The sequence below is a fragment of the Gymnoscopelus braueri genome (genome assembly GCF_963280865.1).
Source record: "Gymnoscopelus braueri genome assembly, chromosome: 16".
Classification (NCBI taxonomy): domain Eukaryota; kingdom Metazoa; phylum Chordata; class Actinopteri; order Myctophiformes; family Myctophidae; genus Gymnoscopelus; species Gymnoscopelus braueri.
In genome coordinates, this window is record NC_137616.1 from 18,718,154 (window position 1) to 18,741,976 (window position 23,823).

The 23,823-nt window shown below is 42.1% G+C and overlaps 1 protein-coding gene across 1 annotated transcript; it reads right to left on the bottom strand.

Moving 5' to 3' along the window:
• Positions 1 to 1,155: 1,155 nt before the first annotated feature.
• rcan2 (regulator of calcineurin 2) lies at positions 1,156 to 22,971 on the bottom strand. The gene is made up of 5 exons (XM_080454170.1): positions 22,836 to 22,971; positions 18,125 to 18,338; positions 14,197 to 14,370; positions 12,747 to 12,918; positions 1,156 to 2,207 (listed from the first exon to the last, which is right to left on the bottom strand). Exons 2-5 carry the CDS (start codon positions 18,335 to 18,337, stop codon positions 2,059 to 2,061), a joined length of 708 nt encoding a protein of 235 aa, XP_080310296.1. The 5' UTR covers position 18,338; positions 22,836 to 22,971; the 3' UTR covers positions 1,156 to 2,058.
• Between the last annotated feature and the right edge of the window lie 852 nt (positions 22,972 to 23,823).

A 23,823-nucleotide genomic window follows, 5' to 3' on the forward strand; every position in this document is an offset into this window, starting at 1 on the left:
GCGAAGTTGGTGGTTCTCCAGAACCGCCGATGGGCATAAAAGGGACAAGGACAGACAGATACAGAGATCTCCAAATATGGAAGGGAACACAGGCAGACAGACAGATACAGATATCTCCATATAGGGGCATAAAAGGGACACAGACACACAGAGCCTTTGCACAGACAGACAGACAGAGGGATACAACGGATACAAGTATTGCATAACTGGAGGGGAATGTGTTTCCTACGGGCATCATTCCCAATGGGCATCGTTCCCAATGGGAATCGGCCTAGCCAAATATCTATCTATCTATAAATATCTATTCGCGTAACTTGAGAACAGCCTGACCGATGTACTTCAAACTTGACTATGACATTAGGTATCGCGGACCCGAGAGAGTGATGTGCAGAGTGGAAAGTCTGTTGGATCAGAGGTTGTGCAAAAAATATGATAAATCTGTAAATCCCCATACATGGAGTACCCCAATGTCATCGATATGACATCATATTACTGACGTCAACTCCATATATGGGCATAAAAGAGACAGACAGACAGACAGACAGAAAGAGATCTCCATATGTGGGCATAAACGGGACACAGGCAGACAGATACAGAGATCTCCATATACAGTATGGGCATAAAAGGGACAGAGACAGACAGACAGACAGACGGATACAACGGGAACTCTGACAAAGGGTACAACACATTTCACGGTACTTTAGCATCTCTGCACTCACACAAGTACTCTTCATTACATAACATTTATCTTTTCTGTTAAATCTTGTGCATTTCAGAATGTATAGCTTCAAAACCCTTACATACCTTTTCTCTTTTATCCAAGTATTTCTCTTGATTTATACAGACTAGCAAGACAAGACACAGATGCTGAAGAATGCATATTGAAGAACAAGTAGGCTACGCACAAACATCCAAGTTCAGAGTGGTTTTACTCAAGAAATGCACAGCTCCAGTAAGTTTAAAGGGGGTGAAAGTGTTATTTTTACGCCGGGGCTCTGCAAGACGCTAGCCGTCTATAAGAGGGTTGGTCTGTGTGTCTGGTGTGTCCGGAGCTAATCTTCAAAGTCAATAGGGCTCTGTTAATGATCCTGAGATCCACATGATTACATTATTTTGTTAAAATAAGCATTAAATAGTACTATATTCTGATACCAACCATTGCTATAGTGTATTTGTTCAGCAACAGGGGTCTATACTATAGTTCCACCGTAGCAGATAGCAGATATGCAAGCTCTCTATGTGTGACGGATGCAACACGTCGTGAGCTTGTAGATTGGCTATTTTCGGCATGCAACACCGTCGGACACATTAAATAAAGCATCAGAATGTTGCAGAGAAAACTCGCAGCAATCTGAATTTCCCCTTAGGCAGCAAACGCTCAGAAGTGGCCTGGGGGTTCCCTATATTCTTTTGGAGGTTATTCAATGTATTTACAATTAGTTCATATATCACCATATCTGAGCATACAGTAAATGACAACAATGTCCATCAACTATCTTTCAACATTACTTGCCATTGACCTATCAAAAAGTGACTCACCAATTTTGTTGAGACAGCACAAGACAATATTATGGCCGGTTTCAGGGCTATACTTAAGCCTAATATCCTAATGATTGCTAAACTGTTGGCTGTTTTGGTCTGACCAAAGACACAGCAACCCTTTTGCATAATTAATATCAATTTTAATACAAATTGTGGTGAACTGTAGCTCCATAAAAAGTATTTCTTTGAAGGGAGTCTATGGGCAAGAGTCTCCACTTTCACCCAAAGTGGCATGTACCCATGTGGGCTATATACATTAAATATGTTAAAACTATTGTCAAACCCAGTCTGCTCTCCCCCTCTCCTTTACCCAACAGACTACGGCAGCCAAAGCAAGACAAACTCAGCTACTTCCAGCCACCTGAAGATGCATGCTAGAACAACCCAACTAATAAACAGACTTCCTGTCAAACATGAAATATAGACCAGACAATTTCCTTTAAAAAATAAATTAAGTCGGCCTCTGTGTGTGCTAGAATGCTAGGGTAGGTAGGCAGGTGGTGATACGACACATTTTTACTGAGACACGGGCAGGTCAGGACGCCGCGTCTGGATGATTCGTGGTTTGGGGCAGCTCTGTGGGATCTCTTCCTCGTCCGTGTCACACACATGCACCACCACACTGGGAGTGGACTCTGTCCCCGCGTGGAGCTCAAACTTCTCTCCTACAGAAAGACAGGATGGCAAACAGGAGGTGGGCGTATGCGAGTCAGACTTTAGATTACAATAATGTGTGAACATTTGTTGGGCATTGCTGCTGTGTTAATATTATTGTATTACCTAACAAGAGAGGTAAGGAAAGAGAGGGGAGACAGAAGGATGATGTGCAACTCTGGTCTTGTGCCAGATGTATAATACAATGGCTCAACAATAAAGATTGTTGAGCCACCAGGATGACCGAAACTGCATAATAAGTGCTAGTGTACTCTGGGGGGCACTATATTACCAAGAATCAACACAGTGCACCTGCCATTGTCTAGTAGTGTGTTGAGGTCAAGGACTGGGAAACTTTTTTGGGCACATTTGGGGCATATGATAATTTAGCCATTTTCCAAAGCTGATGTGGCCAGACAGTGAAAATCAACATCGCTTTTACGTCTTATTATAGGCTGCTTATTAGAATAACACAAGCATAGAATAAGTCAATAATGTAATATGAATAATAAAGTTAAGTTAAACGTTTTATACACATCAAACAATCGTGGTAAATAATGGTTGATCACCTCAATAGCCCAATCTGATCACCTGGTAGATCAAAAAGAGGTGGTTTCCCACCCTGTTGTACAGTAGGCCAGTGTTATACTGTAGTAGACACACCAGGTGGAGCAGAAGTATTGAGCACTCAGTAGTACTTTAATGATAGTGATTGATCATACAGCAATCGCTCAGTGCTTTTGTGAGAGCTGCTGATACTCTGGTGGGCAAGAGCCATACAAAGAGTTATTAGTTGATTCAAACCCCAAAGCCTCAAGCCCAATAATCCACTTTCACCAGGAAACTGAACAAGGGCAGAGACGTGGAACACAAGTCTCCAGCTGGAATCGGCACAGGGACGTTGCGTCTATGTGGTTGACGCACTAATCAGTCAGCTACTGGTGTACCCTTGGCCTGAATGTGTTTTAAACCATTATTTAGTGTGTATACAGGGCAAGCGTAATCAGCCGTCTAGAATAATATCACTTGCAGGCACCTTTGTGACATTTCTAAATAATGGGATAAACTCCAGAACCATGTCCTGAGTCAAATTACATCCTGTCTACCTTGTCTCTCTTTTAAACAAAAGGTTTTTTTTAAGTAAAAAAAAAAGACAAAAAGTAAAAGAAAAAAAGAAGAAAACAATGTATAGGAAACTAAGGACTTAAATCAATATGACATTGTCTGTCATAGACCAGTTTTCTGTTAAAGGTGCTGTAATGTCCCCAGTCTCAAGATCTCACATGAGCACATAATTCTGAACACATTTCTGTCATTCAAATGTCTCTGTAATCTGCAAACTCTGATTATTAATTCTTTGCATCAATTATGTTTTTATCATCAGTCAATAAAAGGTTATGATTCAAAATGTACATGGCAGCTTTTTGCTGCCTAAACCCCACTAGCGATTCCATTCAATTGCTTTCCAGCGAGAGCGAGAGAGAGAGAGAGAGAGAGAGAGAGAGAGAGAGAGAGAGAGAGAGAGAGAGAGAGACCCATTGCGCACTCTTGGATGATTGGCGAGCAGGTCAGGAGTGCACAGACATGCCACGGACACGTCTATGGTCAGCACCAGGCTAATAGAGGTAATTAGAGGTTGGGTTCGGCTCAGCAGGGATGAATTAGCAATTAACCTTTTTCCTAGGCCTACTTATCCTTTGTAATTGTGTGCAAGAGAGAATCAGAAACCACACACGTTCACTGTTGTAAGCTCCCTGCATTGGAAATAATCTACTTTCATCGATTGGTGAACGGTTCAGCACCACCGATGATGGACAGCGACAGGCCAGCACACTGTGACGCATGTCCTTTTTATACAGGCTTAAAATACCCAAGAGAGCAAAGCACTGTGAACATTTTGACAAATACAAATTTCTCTACTTAAAAAAATCAAACAAAGTAGATAGATACGGCGGTCTACAACATTACATGGCATATTAAAAGATAAAGTTGACACATCTGTACAGCAAGGGGATAGTGACAGACACAGCTGCACATAACTTAGAGAGACAGACAGGAGAGGAGGAGAGGGGCAGGGAGAGAGACAGGAGAATAGGAGGGAGAGAGCGACAGAAGCTACCACAATGCCCACCAAAACCCGCGATAATGTCTACTGTAGCTAACCCGCTAACCCGTGGATTGGGCAGGTTGACCCACGCAGCGCACAGCGCGCATCACTAGCACCTTTAATGTCTTTATTTTTAGATTTCACACATCTTCTCTATTGACATAGAACTGTAAAACATTATAGAACATACCTGAATAGGAATCAAGGCAATGTTGGCTAGACGTTCTTGCAGTTAATAAGTTATGGACGAAAATTTAACAAATCACAATATGTTTTGAAAAATGATCGGCAGTAATGTCAAATATACACAGTAAAATTCTTAATTGACCTAGGCTGTATATTTGATTCCTCTTGTACACTCTTCGGAGGTAAATGAACACTGAGGATTTGCCTGTATGAGTCGTACTCAATGGACTCAACATGCCAGACCAACATGGTCCTTTAATGCCAGTGAAAGAAAAGGAAGTGAGTGGCAGTAATGTGGGCTGACATTTTGAAGTGCCAGGTGGTTACGCTGCCATCTCCGAGCTAATACTGATCCTATGGCTGCTGAATGTCAGCTGTGTGTGTGTGTGTGTGTGCGTGTGTGCGTGTGTGCGTGCGTGCGTGTGCGTGCGTGCGTGCGTGCGTGCGTGCGTGCGTGTGTGTATGGGTGTGTGTGTGTGCGTGTGCGTGTGCGTGTGCGTGCGTGCGTGTGTGTTCTACATGACATTGTTTCCCCCTTCATCCTCTTGTATAGTCAGTTTTCTCTTTCCCATGCACCCCCCACCTCCCTCCAACCTTCCCCACACCCCATTTCCCTTCCCCACCCTCTGTCTCTCTCTTTCTCTCTCTCCCTCATCCCTCCATCTCTCCTAGGGGGGCTATACGATCTTCTCTGCCGAGCGCCGACTGACGTCAATGCACCACTGGCTGACGTTCACGGTCACCCAGTCAGAGAGAGAGAGAGAGAGAGAGAGAGAGAGAGAGAGAGAGAGAGAGAGAGAGAGAGAGAGAGAGAGGGAGAATCGGGGGAAAAGGAGGGAGGGATGGACAGAAAATGAGTGTGTGTAAGAAGGTTAGAAGAAAGATGGCATAAGGCAGTGATTGTCAATTAGTGGGCCCACTGGTAGGCTGTGAGGATATTGCAAGCCCCCGAATAATTGGCAAAGCATTGGGTGACACTGAGCCTCGGTGCCTAGACCACTACGCCAGCGGCCCAGGCCAAAACACTAATTAAAGTTATTTAAACTTATTAATGATAATATAATATAAAATGTATATTTTTCTTAAATATATTTTTGGGTCTTTATTGATAGTACACAGTGGAGAGAGACAGGAAACAGGGAGAGAGAGACGGGGAGTGACACGCAGCAAAGGTCGTTGGGATCCGGATTCAAACTCGCGAAGCACTGTCAGGCTGTATTAGAGCCTCAGCCTATATGTTGTATGCGCCTGGACCGCTAGGCCAGCGGGCGCCCTTCATGGTGTTCTTTCTTTAAAATCTTTAATTCGTTTTTATTGTGATACCGATAAATAGGAAATTAAAGTACACTGCGTTAGTACCATTGATCCAAGCCGCTGATTGATAGATCACTACATAATAAACATGCTCAAAATGCACAAAAATGTGTGGAAATCTTTTATTGACAATAATGACATGTCCGAAATAGGGACGTTAGGTTGAAGTGTTCACTCCAAGACCTTACCCTTACCTTTACCAAGGGACAAGGGCCTGGTTCTATTTTGTCATTTTGTTTTTCCATATTATCTCCAATTTTACAAATCTTATTTCGATTTCCTTGTTTCTGCTGTCCACCGATTTCTGTTCTATGTTGCAGGCAATGTATTTTATTTGTATGCAAAGTTCATGCAACATTTTAACGCACTGGAGTGTATAGTTTGATTGATTGATTGATTGATTGATTGAAGGGGAGGAAGAGATGGAGAAATGGATGACAGCATATAATAGAATGTAAGGGAGAGATGAACAGATGTGTCTGAATAGGTGTGAAGGGAGCTTAACTAAGTATTGGAGGACAAGATGTGTTACATATGCCACAAAACACACACACACACACACACACACACACACACACACACACACACACACACACACACACACACACACACACACACACACACACACACACACACACACACACACACACACACACACACACACACACACACACACACACAGACAGACGTCATGCATGTGGCACATTAAAATTCAGATCACATGCACCTGGCTTTATAAGAGCTTTTTTAGCTGTGACTAGTGACGAGAGGCAGGGATCTGTGTGTATGTCAGAGAAAGAGAGAGAGAGAGAGAGAGAGAGAGAGAGAGAGAGAGAGAGAGAGAGAGAGAGGAAAAGTTACATTTTCAAGGAAACACTCATACAAACACACACACACACACACACACACACACACACACACACACACACACACACACACACACACACACACACACACACACACACACACACACACACACACACACACACACACACACACACACACACACACACACACACACACACAAATTGAATAAATCTCAAATTCCAAGGGACACAATTCTGTGCATGTGGTCAGCCCTACTAAAGGGTAATTTATACTTAGTTGTCTGCCAAAAATAGCTGATCTACAAGCTCACAATGCGTCACAGCGCAACGTGCTATGAGCGTGTTGATAAGCTATTTTTAGAGTGCTTCACAGTGAACAACCAAGTATAAATTAGGCATAAGCTATCCACATTGAGGGTGGCCAACAAACAAGACACGGTCTATCTACTAGTGTTGTGGAATCCATCTAGAGATCTCTGACTTCATGTGGTCTATGACATCAGTCATCTATGATGTATGACTCCATGTATGGGCAAGGTCATTTCAGAACAACTTGACCTCCATTGACATACATTACCTCCACAAAATGTGTGGAGTACTTAATTGGCCTATTGGAAGACAGATAGACGAATAGACAGACAGACCCATTTCTAGACGGTTCTACTCCTACAGAACCACGGCATACAAAGTAATTTCCCCACGGGAGTCAGAAAAACAAACATTCTTTTCAGAGAATGTGCCTCTTGGGACATCTTCTTTCTCAGACCCACCATAAACAGCTTGCAATCCCACACGATGTGGTTCTAATAGAACCAATGCATTTTCCAAAGATTATTTTAACAGCAAAAGAAAAGGAGGGGAAAGGAGGGGAAAGGAGGGGAAAACAACAAAATGAACGGCCAGAGAATGCATGTATTAGTCACTAACGTTATGTCTAAATGAAGCACATGGTCATTTCAGGCCTTGTGGCTATCAAATGTATCGCACAATGCCGCTTTAAAGAGATTCCTGTTTTATAGCACTGTGTAGAGAAGAAACATGCAACAAAGGTTGTGAGATGCTTTCAAACCGCAGTCAACCCATAGAAAGGAGCTGCATAGACCCGAGGTAAACAGTTTTTGATAGTTTGATTTGATAGTTATTGTATATGATCAGCTAACACAGGGAAGCTGTCAGAACCTTCCTTAAACATCCAGGACAACGCTCCACATGTCACAGACTCTTCTCCCTTCTGGCTCCCAAACTGTGGAACAAACTCCACATTGCAGTCAGAAATGCAAACTCACTCACAATTTTCTTCAGACTCCACCTTAGCCCGTAGCACTTGACCTAGCCTTCACAACCATGCAGTCGTATGCAAAGGTTTACATGTAATTTAGATAGCATGTTATTTAAACAGATGCCAGGTCTATTTGTTGACCTGGCATCCTATAGTTTGTAGTTTCAATGTACAGTCCAGATTTTTTTTATATTATACTGTTTAGACTGATGCTAGGTTCTTGGTTTACCTATGATCCTAGATTACTGAGGCACTACACTGCTCTATATATTTGATGTATGTGTTTATCATGCTTCCTGTAAATCGCTCTGGATTAAGAGTGTCTGCTAAATGCCTAAATTGTAAAATTGTAATTTGCTTTTGAAAATATTTTTTAGAATAGCAATATCAGACTATCGATCCATGTCCATGACTTTGGTTCCAGACAAGGTATCTCAAAAACTGGATTGCCATGGCATTTGCTGTGAACTTTCCTTCTGCCTAAAGGATGAACCTTACTACTATGGCCACCCCATGGTCAGTCATTTAGCGCCACCATTAAGCAAAGATCTCCACTTTACAAGCTACCTCAACATCTGTAGTTGCCACTAGCAGGGCTTTTAGACTTTTAAACCAGCAGATGGATTTGCTCATTTAGATTAAAACAAGATTAATTTGGCTTAAGGGGCTGTTGGCTGTGCAACATTTCTTTCAGCTTTATTTTAAGTTATTCAGTGTTCATTTTATTATTTTAAGTGGACTGAAGCCACTTTGGTCATGAGCAGCATAAACATACCATAAAGGCAGCAGATTAAGTGGTGGCATATTAATGCAATGTTTATAGTATTACCGATGTTGTTGATATTTCACTTTCAAACACGTTTGGGGTAATTTTAAGGTCTACTCAGGCTTTTGTAAGGACCCCAGACAGTTTTTAAGTTGCTTGATTCAGTATTTAGATATTTTATATAAATGTTATCAGACACGCCCCCTTCCTATACAAACCCATTGTAACTTCAAACTCCATTTGAACCATGATGGATTAATCGAAAACACCTGTCCTTGGTTCTGGTGACTGGTCATTCTAATGCGTGAGGGGGGTGGGTTTTTTCAATACATTTTTTCATTTATTGTTTTAATTTTGGGGGGAAATGTATACAAATAAAATCAAATGTTATGTTTTATAAATATAATATAATATTATAAAAATATAAATATCAGACACAGATAAAGTATTGCCTAAGAGGGAGGAGAATGGTGGAGAGAGTTCATGCTATATCAGGATGTAACATAGTGGTTGCACATCATTAGACATTCAAACACCATGCACTTTCCCAACTGGCTAATTTCCTCATTGACCCCTTGAGACCTCTTTTTGTGTGTCTGTCAAGTAGCTGGCTGGCTATTGTAGAATAGTCTAACGCCAGAGTCAGCATTCTTTTATTCACAATGCTCGCCATTTACAGGTGCATCAGCCAAAATAAAAAATACAAATACAATAACTCTAACAGACCATCAGCTGCAAACAGCAAATAGTGGGTTTAGCCAGTATTGGCCCTAATCGCCAATACTGGCTAAACCCACTATTTGAGGATTTAAGAGTGCGCAAGGGGCGTTGTGCGAAAAACGGCAAAATTTAGAAGCAGCGGCTGCTAAAGGAGCGCTACAACATTGAAACGCGCCGGTGAAGCATAATTTTTTTCCGCGCTGCACCCCCCAGCCCCCTCCCCCTGCTTTACCCGCAAAACACCTGCACTACCCGTTACATTATGCATAGGTGTGGTTTGGGCGTTACAATAATAAAACCAATCACCGTGCCAGATGCCATTGCCTTCTGCCAATGCAATCTTACGCTCTCCTCTCTCCCTCTATGCAGTGTTGCCAGGTCTGCTTATTATAAGCCATGTTGGGCTTGTTTTTCTGTAAAGTTGCTTGTAAATAATGGTAGTTGCAGTTGTGAGCTAGCCCATTTACAAGCCTATTTTCCCTATTCCAAACATCAAATTCACTCGTTCTCAAAGTGGGTTCTGGGGACCGACAGGGGTCTTTGATGGGTTTCCAGGGGGTCCCCAGCAAAATGAGGAACAGTTTAAACACTAAAGCCCTATTGAAGATCTATGCAATGCATTGTGAGCTTTCATAAAATGATGAGAAACCTTCTCTTATGGGGGTCCCTGGCACAAACTTGGGGCTTCTTTACATGAGATCGAGCCTACTTATCTAGCCTACCACCCAGCCTTGGGCGATACAAGAATGCTGGGGTACAGCTACTACTGTACATTCATTCACCTGGCATATGTAGAAGCACCTGGATATTAATTGGCATAGCTCGACATCTTCGCCACTTAAACCCTATTTCGTCAGTGTCCAGCCGGGACCAGCTAACTCCATTTTCAGTTTTTTTCATAAATCAACGCTATTGAACCCCCTCTACATCTGTGTAATTTTTTTTTTAATAATAACATATGAAAAGTATTAAAAAGCGCCTCTGACGAAAACTCCTAACTCCATTGGACCCTCAAACTGTCCGTCAAAAACAAACAACTCCCCCCTCCTCTCAGGCTCTCGAGAAGCTCTGCTCTGTATGAGGCAGACAGGGAGAAGATTTTTCAATGCTTTTGGGAGAACATAAACTGGGAAGAGAAGAGAATGTATGTGCAAGGTTTGATAGATGTCACCCCAGTAAAGAGGAGAAGGGTGTCTTCACAAAGGTGTTTTCTTTTTAAATGTTAATGGACAGAGAATGAGTGTGTGCAGGAGTTTGTTTCAAACATCTCCAAGAGCTCAAGGAGATCATGCCAAAAGACTTTCACAGCTTTTATGACAATCTAAAGCACTAAGAAACACCCACCACACACACGCAACACACAACACACAACAGTGTGATAATAAAATGTTGATACTGTAGGTATATGATAGGTAAATTCAACTGTGGTTGTTATTGTTAGTGCAGTAGGCTACAGATTTGACAGATTCTATTTTTCATGAATGTATTTTGTATTTATATGCCATTTATTTATTGTTGGTGTGCCATGATCGCTTTTGTTAAATACATCATTGAGTATTGAGGCAGAATTGTTTGTTGCACTCAACTGTAGAAGAACAACAGTGGTAACAGTGGTTAGATCCATGGTTGTTTACAATGCATGTTAAAATAAAAGTTGTTTAAGTACAGAATTCAGCTTGATCTATAGTATATGAGGATGGCGCTCACCATAAATAGCTGATCTCCAAGCTCACAATGCGTTGTGATGTGTTGTGAGCTTTGAGATCCATTGCCAGCTGTTCTTATCAATGATGGACAAAACCTCCTAACTCCACTTGCACTGGATTTGGGTAAAGTGGTGATAATATAATGACACATGCAAGTATCTGATAATATATAAAGTCACAATACCAAGTTTGATGAGGCAGTATTGCTTTGTTTTAAAAATATAAGGTTTTCTTCATTTTCTGAAAAATTGATATTTTGTTTTTCATTTCCTGAACAATTACCATTTTGGATTTAGCTGGTTCCGGCCGAACAGCAGAGATTTACTTCATTGAGTATATAAGGGTATATATTTGGCACACTCCTTTTTATCCTCTACACCAAATTACTTTGCCAATCGGCTATTTTCGCTGAATGTTTGGCTATATTCGCTGAATGTTTCCTATTATGACATGCCCAGAATAGGGTCGCTAGGCTTCATGTGGTTAATAGTTGTCTTTGTAAAGCTATTTTCATCAAGTGAAGGTTAGAGTGGCATGTTTTAGTTTGTATTCCTCTGTGTGTAGTTGTGTTACATAATCGCTGCACTCAGGGGAGGCTATTACATAACCACACTGCAAAATTATGAGTTGATTTAACACTGATGGACCGGTGAGGGTTTATTTGCACCCTCTCACTCAGGATTTTGCAGCGTAAAGCCCTTAAACCCTTAAACAGCCCGGTCTGGTGTTTGATTTAGGGTATAGTACTACACACATACACGCACGCACGCACGCACGCACACACGCACACACTCCACTCCACACTCAGATCCAAAAGATACATTTGGTGTCTCCCCAGGACCCAAACTTACAAAAATACATTATGAATTAACAACATAAGACCTATTTGATAGTGAACTGAAAATAGCCGATCAACGTGATGCGACACGTTGTGAGCTTGTAGATCATGTAGAGGTTTTTTTAATTCATGGATTTAAAAAAATACGTTTTAATCTTTTGAAATCTTTCATTTAACCAGGTAAAACTTATTGAGATATAAAATCTCTTTTACGAGAGGGACCTGGCCAAGGGGGCATAAGAATATATATTTTGCAATTTAGGAAACATAAAAAATATATTTGGGATAGTTACTCACGACCCATAAAAATAGGTCCGCTTTATAAGAGGTATAGACAAAGCAAGAAAGGGAGAATTCACTGATAAGTTCAACAGGCTCACAAACTAAACTGGATTCCCGTGGTTTTGTGCTGAGCCAGGTAGGAGTCAGTGATGGTTGAAGGCCCATTACGCTCAATAAAAGCTACTGAGAGGGGGATCACAAAGCGTTTATGCCTACTGTACACTTATATCGTCACGGTCAGGTCAGAAAACGTGTATGTCCAAAACTGTTAATTATACTTTTCGACGTAACCACTTTCAATCTGGCATCCCTCTGTTGGGCATGTCATTATATATTTTCAAAATGAGCAAAACACTGTTGTATGATCAAATATAGAAAGGGCATAATTTATATGTTTTTTAAAAAACATAAAGATTAAATAAGGAGATACAAGGTTTCTGCCCGACAGTGATAATATGCTGGGACACGTGCCTGTATCAATGGAAAGGGATGTTAAACACCTAATGGCGGGGGGGGGCAGCTTACCTGGTCCAGGCGTGGCCATAGCACAGAGCAGGTCATAGTTAATAAGGGGCGTGGCCTCATCAATCTCCTGCCAGCCAATGGGAGGAGGCCCCGGTGAGGAGCTGCGGAACTGTTTTGATGGCTGTGGCGGAGCCAAGTGTGGGTTGTCACCTTCTGATGCAAGGCTCTGGACCTGAGTGTGGGAATGGAGAATGAAAAAATCTAATAACTTCCATAAATATATTTTTTTTAAAGTTTCAGAAGTAGCGAAAATAGCAGATCCACAAGCTCGCAAAGCGGCGCAAAGCGGCGCAAAGTGGCGCGCTGTGAACTTATTTTGGGTCCTAGTTTGGGTCCCAGGCAAACGTCTAATTTCTCTTTTGGGTCTTGAGCATAAAAGTTGGGGTTGGTGCTCTTTAGGAAAGGTTACTTTCATTTTCATTCAGACCACTGTGTTTGAACCAACAGTTTGGGCATGTTCAAAGATATGGATTTTTGCCAGGTATGGTCAGCTGTCCTCCATATATTTCCCATCATTATTAGTTTAATAATAAAAAGCCTCTTTAAATTTTCTCTCCTTGTGTCTGGAATGGATCAGTTCATAAACAGTTTCCATTATCGCAGTTTTGTTTAACTGCACACTCCTTATTGTGGCAGCGGGGGCTAAGGGGGTTTTGTATGTATTAATGTAGGCTATGTTGTAATAATGTTGTATTCATTGTTTTCCAGTGGGTCTTGGACTATTTCCCCTTTCTTGGACTAGGCCTATCTGTAAAAAATGAGAATCAAGTTCCTTGATTTCTCTTGTGGGAAGCTTAAAGTTGTACAATGCAGAATCCCAAATAACGATTTTTAGCAACCTCTGCTGGTCACTACCGTCACTGCATACAATTTCCGTAATCCTCGATTACCCAGAATTCCATTCGTTTTCACCGGAAGCCGGAAGCGTTTCAAAAAGCGATCTTTTAATTGTTTTATACTATCTACGGATCGTTTCTCTTAGCCAGTGGAGCATTAGTTACCATGAGCTGTGCTTTCTTTTTCTGTTCTTTTTCGATCTTCCAATCCTACATTCTCTTAACATCAGCGTGAGGTTCCTTTTTGCTATTACCGCGGTAGTTCCTGGCCAAACAGGAAACCGTTGCGGTAGTTCCTGGGGACGTCGGCCACGACGTCATGACGTTGGCCAGGAACGTCATTTACCCGGGAAAGTCCCCCCCTTCACCGTTCAATAGAAAATATATAAATAAAAGGCTTCCGGGGGTGAAATTCATGGAGTGGGTGTTGTGAAACTTTTGCCACTGACAAAAGATATACAATTTAACTTTAGTTTTGTTGAAAACGTTACCTAGTATTACTTTAACTATAAACAAGTGAAAAAAGAAAAGGGAAAAAAAGGTTAATATATTGTGTATTGAATATGTTTGTGGCATCTCACAATGAACTGCACTGGAAATGGGTTCTGGCCTACCTGTGCAAAGTAGAGCTTGAGCTTCTTGCCTCTGAAAAAGGTCTCATGGAGCTCTATTCTGGCGCTGGCTGCTAATTTGGGGTTACTGAAGCTGATGCGCACGCGACGGAAACTCCTGAACTGCTGGAACGTCACCTGAGAGTCATACACCAGGAACAAGGCCTCAAACATCTCCTGAAAAACATGACACATCCACAAACATGTGCATTGATGTCCAGCTGTTTGTTTGTTTTTTGTTTGTCTGTCAGCAAAATAACGCAAGAATGGATGGCAAGATTTTCATGAAACTTGGTGGGAATGAATAGGACACTGCTCTGCAACGATGAACCTTTGGTTCAAGAAGGTCAAATATTACATACTCTCTCTTATATATATGGTGAAAATGGCATATCTTGACAATTGTATACTACTGACTGCAATGTTTATAGTATTACCGATGTTGTTGATATTTCACTTTCAAACACGTTTGGGGTAATTTTAAGGTCTACTCAGGCTTTTGTAAGGACCCCAGACAGTTTTTAAGTTGCTTGATTCAGTATTTAGATATTTTATATAAATGTTATCAGACACGCCCCCTTCCTATACAAACCCATTGTAACTTCAAACTCCATTTGAACCATGATGGATTAATCGAAAACACCTGTCCTTGGTTCTGGTGACTGGTCATTCTAATGCGTGAGGGGGGTGGGTTTTTTCAATACATTTTTTCATTTATTGTTTTAATTTTGGGGGGAAATGTATACAAATAAAATCAAATGTTATGTTTTATAAATATAATATAATATTATAAAAATATAAATATCAGACACAGATAAAGTATTGCCTAAGAGGGAGGAGAATGGTGGAGAGAGTTCATGCTATATCAGGATGTAACATAGTGGTTGCACATCATTAGACATTCAAACACCATGCACTTTCCCAACTGGCTAATTTCCTCATTGACCCCTTGAGACCTCTTTTTGTGTGTCTGTCAAGTAGCTGGCTGGCTATTGTAGAATAGTCTAACGCCAGAGTCAGCATTCTTTTATTCACAATGCTCGCCATTTACAGGTGCATCAGCCAAAATAAAAAATACAAATACAATAACTCTAACAGACCATCAGCTGCAAACAGCAAATAGTGGGTTTAGCCAGTATTGGCCCTAATCGCCAATACTGGCTAAACCCACTATTTGAGGATTTAAGAGTGCGCAAGGGGCGTTGTGCGAAAAACGGCAAAATTTAGAAGCAGCGGCTGCTAAAGGAGCGCTACAACATTGAAACGCGCCGGTGAAGCATAATTTTTTTCCGCGCTGCACCCCCCAGCCCCCTCCCCCTGCTTTACCCGCAAAACACCTGCACTACCCGTTACATTATGCATAGGTGTGGTTTGGGCGTTACAATAATAAAACCAATCACCGTGCCAGATGCCATTGCCTTCTGCCAATGCAATCTTACGCTCTCCTCTCTCCCTCTATGCAGTGTTGCCAGGTCTGCTTATTATAAGCCATGTTGGGCTTGTTTTTCTGTAAAGTTGCTTGTAAATAATGGTAGTTGCAGTTGTGAGCTTGTAGATCGGCTATTTTCAAATAGCCAACACATATAAATATGCACATTGTTTAATGGCCGACGTTTGAAGTGCTCATGTGGCCTATTATAGTCGCTTCTTTTGGGCTTGTTTTCATAGACGTGGTTGCTTATTCCTCTCGCAAATTCTGGCAACACCGCTCCTGTCGTTGCAGCCGTACTGAGGGGATTTAACATTGGACACATATGCGCAACGTTTACTTTATAGGCTCTAGCCTTTGATTGCCTTTCAATAAAACCACATTTGATAGACAAATGTCTCACCTACATGTTACTGATTAGAGAGAATTTTATATTTTTGTAATTAGTTAATTATTTCCTGCGTAATCGATGAATAAAACTGAAGTGTGAAATTTGGAGAGCATTGCATTGCACGCCGCACAAATTGTCTTCTTTGAATAGACTATCATCTTATTTAAACACAATTGACACAAGGAATTGACACTCTCACTCCTGCTGATTATAGGAAAATTTTAATCACAGAGATTTGTTGAGAATTAGGAGGAGATTCTTAGGAGAGCTAGAATGTTGTGCTGTTGTGCACCCTGGCCGACTCCCATTATGTCCATTGCAGGCACGCTCTACCAAACAATAGTGGGTGGCATAGCGGGTGGTTTTAGATTCCGCTATGCGCTTTCCAAAACGTGTGTGGTAAAAATAGCAATTTTGGGGATAATGCATCAACACGCCCAAGGGCACACCTCCATGCGCAAATAATGGAGTTGGCATAATGAATAGCGGGTATAGCGGGCCCAAAATATCGTTTAGGGACAGTGCCAGCTCCCTTATCCCTAATTCACGGGTAGTGGACAGTAAATCACGGCTAGTGGGCAGCGGGTGTGGGTAAAGCAGTGGCAATTATAGGGCCGGTAGAGCTCTAACCTTTCCCCCCCACCCCTATATTTGCCAAAATAGGAACTAGATTTGGTGTAATAATAGCACTGACAAGAGTAAATTGATATTGCTATGCTACACACGCAGGCACGCAAGCACGCACACACATGGTTCCAACCTTTCTTTCCAAAATGTCCTCTTTCTTTTGCAATTTCTTTGCTCCAAAATGGCATCATTCCACCTGGAATGGCCCAAAGCCAGTTACTTAACTTGTAGGAATGCACCCAACATAACACACTGATGGCAGGTGGACAGAGACAGACAGAGAGAATAATAGAAGAGTATTTTTAGAAAGCTATGCAGCAGCAGGCGGCCATGCCCGCTTTCCTTCTCTTGTCATTTATCCTCCTCTTCCTCATTTCTCCTCACCTCATTGTCCATATTTGTAAAGGAATGTGTCCTATTCTCAAAATATACACACTCGTTGCCTCTCATGGAAGCATTCCCAGAGCATATCAAGTCCAAGGGAAAATTAACTTGACATGGTTGTTGTAGTTGAAGTGAAGTGGTATCCACATAGTCGAAACATAGTGTAATTCAAAATGAGCGCACTAGTTTTGGACTAAAGCCTGCAGCATACTACCATAAACACATTCAAACTGGCTACTATTTTGGGAATGTCATTGTAGGGAAACATATAAAAGGTTTATAGGATAAAATAGGGCTCAAGGTTTAAGTGTGACGGTGTATACACTGAGTATATGTGCTGCTTCACAGAATCTTTCAGCTATGGCCACCCATTCAGCTATGGGCAGCCATAGATGAATGGGTAGAGAGGCTGCAACCCCCCAAGCGCTCATCATAAGCATCTGAGGAGCCATCAACTGTGTGAAGCTGAAACTGAATTTCCCCCATATGGGACTACAAAGGTCTCCATCAGTCCTATTGAACCAGTGGTAGTGGCATCCGCTATACAGGTTAAAACTATTTCGAGCCAGAGAGTATTCAAGTTTACTCTGGGTTTTTGTTGATTGATAATTTGGTTGGTTGGATTTGTCAAGAAATTATGTCAATGTCCTGATTATTAGTAGTGTCTACTGTATGTTGATCTTTTGGCTTTTGAGGGATGTACCAATAGGCTATTTTCTGCTAAAGCTTTCCCCATAATAACAGAAAACAGAAAATAATAGTGTAAAGCCCTGACGGACTCCGCTCAACCATAAGGGGTTTAAGTGGTTAACGCTACTGCCCATGTCAGAACCAAAACACAAACAGTATAACCCTCAGTGTCAATTTAACCCAGAAATTCTAAAAAGAGAGGGTCCATTTTTATACTGAGCAATTATAATATTATTATATTATTCTACTGTGCACGGATGCCCAGGGCATCTAGGAGTTGATTCCACTGGCCTGGCATACAATTCCATCAGTTAGGACACATAATTTGCCATGCAGCCAGCCATGCTCTGTCATATAATTGCAGCCCTTTTTTGGACACACTGCATTTCATTAATACATGTCATTAATACCTTGGCATTGTGCTCCTCGAACACAGACTGATCCACATTGCAGGCGAAGAGGGAGGTTGGCAGGTCATTGAAGTCTGTGATCGGGTGGAGACTCTCGTCATCAGGATCTCCCACAGTGCTTTGCAGAACCACAAGCTCCTCACTTCCCAGAAAGTAGATTCTTTGGTAGAATCTAGTTCCTCTCAGGCCGAGAAAAAAATGTTCTTTCTTCATGCTAGGAAAGGGGAGAGAGAGAGAGAGATATGTGCATAACCTGCGAATGATATCCTTTTTTTGTTGCATATTAGATAATTATTTACCCCCAGTATTGTTATGCCAATTACTCTAATCCTCATCCTAGCCCTTTCCTTAACCCTAACCATAACCTTGGTCCAAGAGTAAAGGATCTACCGCTCTGTTCTGGGCAAAGTTAAACCCGCACCCGCGGCCCATTAGTCGTGAAATACGGATAAGGGAGCTGGCACTGTCCCTAAACACTATTCTGCACCTGCTATACCCGCTCTGCATTATGCCGACTACGTTATTTTCGGATGGAGGTGTGGTCGTGGGCGTGTTGTTGCTATATCCACCAAAAGGGAGTGACACGCAGCAAAGGTACGTCTGGCTCGGGAATCGAGCCAGACGTGAGAAGCTGCTCCACATACAGAAGGTGGAGGGGTCGTGGGCATCCTATCACATCTCCACCTATCTGTGTTTTTTTCGGATGTTGTGGGTGTTTCCAGTTCATGCATGTGAGTATGTGTGTGTGCGTGCTTCCGCGCTAATGTGTCCTTGGTGGATGCTTGCAGGCGTGGGGGGGGGGGGTGCACAATGTTATGTGGAAGCTGTTTTCTTTTAAATGTATTTCTGCTATATTTGTGTTAGTCTTTCTGTATTCGTTCACAGTCACACCTACAGTAGCCGGTGGCTGAGCAGTGGTTTGTTTTAGCTACCAACAGGTTGCTAACCAGAGGCTGTGTAGCAGCTGCAGATAAAGCTCTGCTAACAAAATGAGTCACTTGACTTCAGAGCAGGAATGGAAATTCTGCTACATCACTGCTGGCTGCTTACAATGAAGGTGTAGCGAACGGTTTTACTTCACTGACTGGTTGCTTTATTAATCATGTATTTATCTCCCTGTCCGTCCGTGTCTGTGCGCATCTACTGTATTCTCGAACACCCCTGGACAGATCGGCGTCAAACTTTGCATGCAAACTCCCAGTAGGGCAAGGAAGATACTCTACCAATTTTTCTTAATTGGCGTCATGGTGGCTCTATAACAGAACACTTTATTGAGGGGCCTCTAAACAACACAGAGCGATTTTACTTGGACACATGGGGGTGCCAGATATGCAACAAATGTCACTGTTTGTTCCAGAGACATGAGTTTTCTTCCCCAGCAAATTGGGCACAAATAATCTTTATATTTGTATGACAATTAATCGTCAAGTAAAATGTCATGGTTGTGACAGCCCTACAATCATCCAGTACAAAGCACACCTCCAAAAGTTACCCTGTATGGTGTACAAATGCTGCAGCCCTCCAGCTTCCTTGCGTAGTAACAGCTGCAACCCATGACACAGCCCTGGCTAACCAACCCAGAGTTGACCGTATTTCTGCTACTAATACTACTAGTATTTCAAAGGTACTACCGTTGGTCTATAAAGCTGGTTAAGGGCCCAAATACATTCCTGATCTTGTGCGATATCATGAACCATCCAGATCACTCAGGTCATCTGGGAAAGGTCTGCTTTCTGTCCCTAAAACCAAAAATAAACGTGAGGAACTAGCATTTCGTTTTTATGCACCACATATCTGGAACAAACTCCCAGAAGACTGCAGGTCTGCTGCCACTCTTATTTATTTTAAAACACAACTAAAGACCTTTCTGTTTGCAGCTGCCTTTGATTTAGTTACTTTTTTTCTGCACTGTAATAGATTTTTACTTCTTTTGTTTTATGCATCCTAATGTCATTGTATAATTGTGTTTCCTTTGCTTGATGCTCTGTGTAAAGCACATTGAAATGCCCTGTTGTTGAAATGTGCTATACAAATAAAATGTCCTTACTTTGCCTTGCCAACCAATTATGACAATTATGTAAAAACTTGGGGGCTTTGTCAGAGTACCTGTTACACCCTGTCTGTCTGTGTCCCTATTGTGCCGATACGCGATCTCTGTATCCGTGTATCTGTCAGTCCTTGTCCCTTTTTTGCCCATATATGGAGATCCCTGATGTCATCAGTATATGGCCATTTATTGGCATGCCCATATATGGGCATATCGGTTGGATCGGCAGTTCTGGACAACCGCGTATCCGAACGAACCGACGGTGGGGAACCACACTCCCTCGAGTCCTTGCCAATACGCCAGCTGAGTTTGAAGTTGGTCGTACCTATGGGCATAGTGGTCAGATCTGTGGCTTGGACAACCGGATATCCTTATATGCCTATATACATACAGTATGGCCTTGTCGGGTTTGTTTATGGTTATGTCTGAGTCACAATGATATGGCCGTGGTCCGCCCACCACCCGCCCTCCCATTAGCCAATTTAAATAAAGGATTATGACAGGTCTATTTTCTAGCTCTAGGCTGACAGGCTTCAGCATGGTGAGCGACTTGAACTTAAACAATAATCTTACATTTGGTGTTCAACCAGTGTGAGTCATGAGGACCCCAGTTCAAATACAAATCATGTCTTCCGTGCCTCCCTTCTCTCTGACCTCAATTTCCTGACACACTCATCCCGTCAGAACTAATAAAGCAACAAACAAAGAAATACCCTAAGTGTTTGTCAAGACACTGTGCGGCTGTCTCCACTAGAGAGACATACCAAACACTATAATTGGCAAATCATGAACAAAATCATAATACATCTGAAAAATTACAAAAAAATCTATATTGACAGCATACTCAAATGGCTACTGAAACACACATTTTAGCTCACTGTCATATCAGGACCCAATGCAGAAAATAAAAATCAGAATACAATATTGATTGCGAACGCGGAAGGAGGCGCAGGAGGCGTGCCCAAGTGGAGCTTACTATGAAACCGTGCTCGGGTTGTGTGTGTCTCTGTCTGTGTGCAGCCTGTGTGCAGCCGCGCCCCCATGTGACTCACGCTCTCATTGGCTGCTGACAGATCTCAGAGTGGAGCTTACTATGAAACCAACCCGATCGCCCCCCAAACACGGTGAAATAGCACGGATTGACAAACGGCAATTCCGTGCATAGATGACTAGGAACTCCGAAACTCCGTGCATAGGAGAACCATATCCCCCCCCCCATTAACTTCAATACGAGGCGGAGGCAGTCACGTGACTTTCTCTCTACGCTCTCCCCATCACGGTGAAATAACACGGATTACAAGTCCGTAAATACACAACATAACAATTTAAAAAAGACCAAAAAAAATAGCACGTCTTACTTGTTTTTAAAAGCTCCATTTGGTCAGAACACCTCACTACTCAGTTCTGAGGTTTAACCAGGCTGGTTGAGAAATTCCAGTCTACTCAAGAGCTCAGCAGCCACTACCAAGACTTCAAACCAAACCAAAGATGCCACAGCTGACTTTAGAAACTGTACTAGACTCTAACAAATCAACAATGACAGTAGGGGTACCCAAGTACCTGCAACTTCATAGACAATAACCTAATCCCGTTGTCCTGGGTTGCATCTTCTCTTTTAGAGCAAGCTTAAAATAATCTTCTAAATCAGGAGTCTTCAACAGTCAGAGGGGGTCCTCAGAGTTACTACAGAGGGTCCTCCAAATATTTGTGTGATAGGATTCTGAGGGGAGTGAGGGGAACATTAGCCAAAAATAGCCGATCTACAAGCACACAACGCCTGTGAGCTTGTAGATAGGCTATTTTTGGCAAATATGTTTGGTGTAGAGGGAAAAAAGAGCAAACCAAGTACAGAGCGAATGGTCAAGTTTAGTATTGAGGCTTTAAGTGGTTAAATGTCTGAAAATACACATTAAGTACAGTACTTGAGTAAATGTACTAAGTTAGCCTACTTTACACCACTGCTTGAAGGCAACACTTCAGATTGACATCAAATGAACCTTTTTACTTTGCAAACTGCTAGCCCACACAACATGTAGACTAAGCTAAGGTATGTATACCCATAAAGACCATAATAATCCAAAATATCGATATTAATTGAACAATAGCCTCGTTGCATCCATATTATATATTATTATTTCCCATTAAATGTACTGAATGTATGTCACAAGGATCCATCATCATCATCATCATCATTCTGCTTTTGATTTTCTCATAGTATTTTAAGTATTTTCTGAGCGTGTGACCGTCCTAGCCATGATACAAGACTGTCATATGATATGACAGTCTTGGATCCATGGCCAGTGGTTCTAAACCAGTGGTCCGGGGCCTTGAGGGGGTTCCAGGTGGTTCTCAGCTAAATGATGGAGTTGGTAACCAAATGGACCCTTATAGATCTTTAACTCTTGCAAAGCGTAAAATGAAACCAAAGTCCATTTGGTTTCATTTTACGCTCTCAAGTGTTAATGTTAAACATCTGCATTACTTGATTTACAAAGTCTACACACTTAAGAGAATGTAGAATAAATATTCTAAGTTTTGGGTCTGAAAATCTCATCAAATGCTGGTCCGTGGCTCAAATGCCGAATAATTAATGGACCTTGATATGAAAAAGGTTGGAAACCAAACCACTGCCTATATATAACTGCAGTTATATATAGACCATACCTGAGCGATATAAAAGTGATGCGACGATCGAAGGTCCGTCTGTCTGTCTGTCTCCTCCTCCACTTGTTCGTTCTCCGTCCGTCTGTTATTTACGCTCGTCTGTGTGAATCAACCTTGGCATTCCAGCTCGCCTCGGACGGATCATCTAATCCATTCCAGGGGCAGTTTGACGTTTCAGGACACAGTTTGAGTGTCCAATTATGACCGACCAGGGTTTACAAACGATACTAGTTTCCCCATGCAGTGATGAAATCAGCCTCAGATCGCAGGGGTGGTGGGGGGGGGGGACATGTCTTCTGGACCAATAGTAATTCTGCCCACTTTCTAAAATAAGCTACACATATTATTACCCGCGGCGACTGACGTCACACAGAAAGAAAGAGAGAGAGAGAGAGAGAGAGAGAGAGAGAGAGAGAGAGAGAGAGAGAGAGAGAGAGAGAGAGAGAGAGAGAGAGAGAGAGAGAAATATAGCACTCGCGCTGTGTGTGTGTGTGTGTGTGTGTGTGTGTGTGTGTGTGTGTGCGTGTGCGTGAGTGAGTGTGGTCATAGAGTTAAAAATGGTGTGGTTGGTTTTAAGAGAGCGTGCGTGCGTCGGTGCGTGCCGTGCATGCGTGGTGTGTCGAGAGACAAAGAGAAAGAAAGAGAGACAAAAGCTTACAGTGTCTGAACTCCGTCCATTTCCATGGAAGCTGACTGCTAGATCACTGTCTGGCACTGCTATATTTTATCAGGCATAACAAATTCTTATCTTTCGATGAAATAAACATCATCATGGGGCGTCCTGACCTGCAGTAGCAATAGCCAGTTTGTAGCCTACACTACAGGTGTTCGTCTAGTAGCCTACAGTGGTTCTCAACCTGTGGGTCGTGACCCCCAGGGGGGTCCCCACATGATTTGGGGGGGGTAATCAACACATTGTTATACTATAAAAACTGGTAAAACTTTGACCACATTGTCAAATAATATAAGAAAGAGGCAAATACTGTGA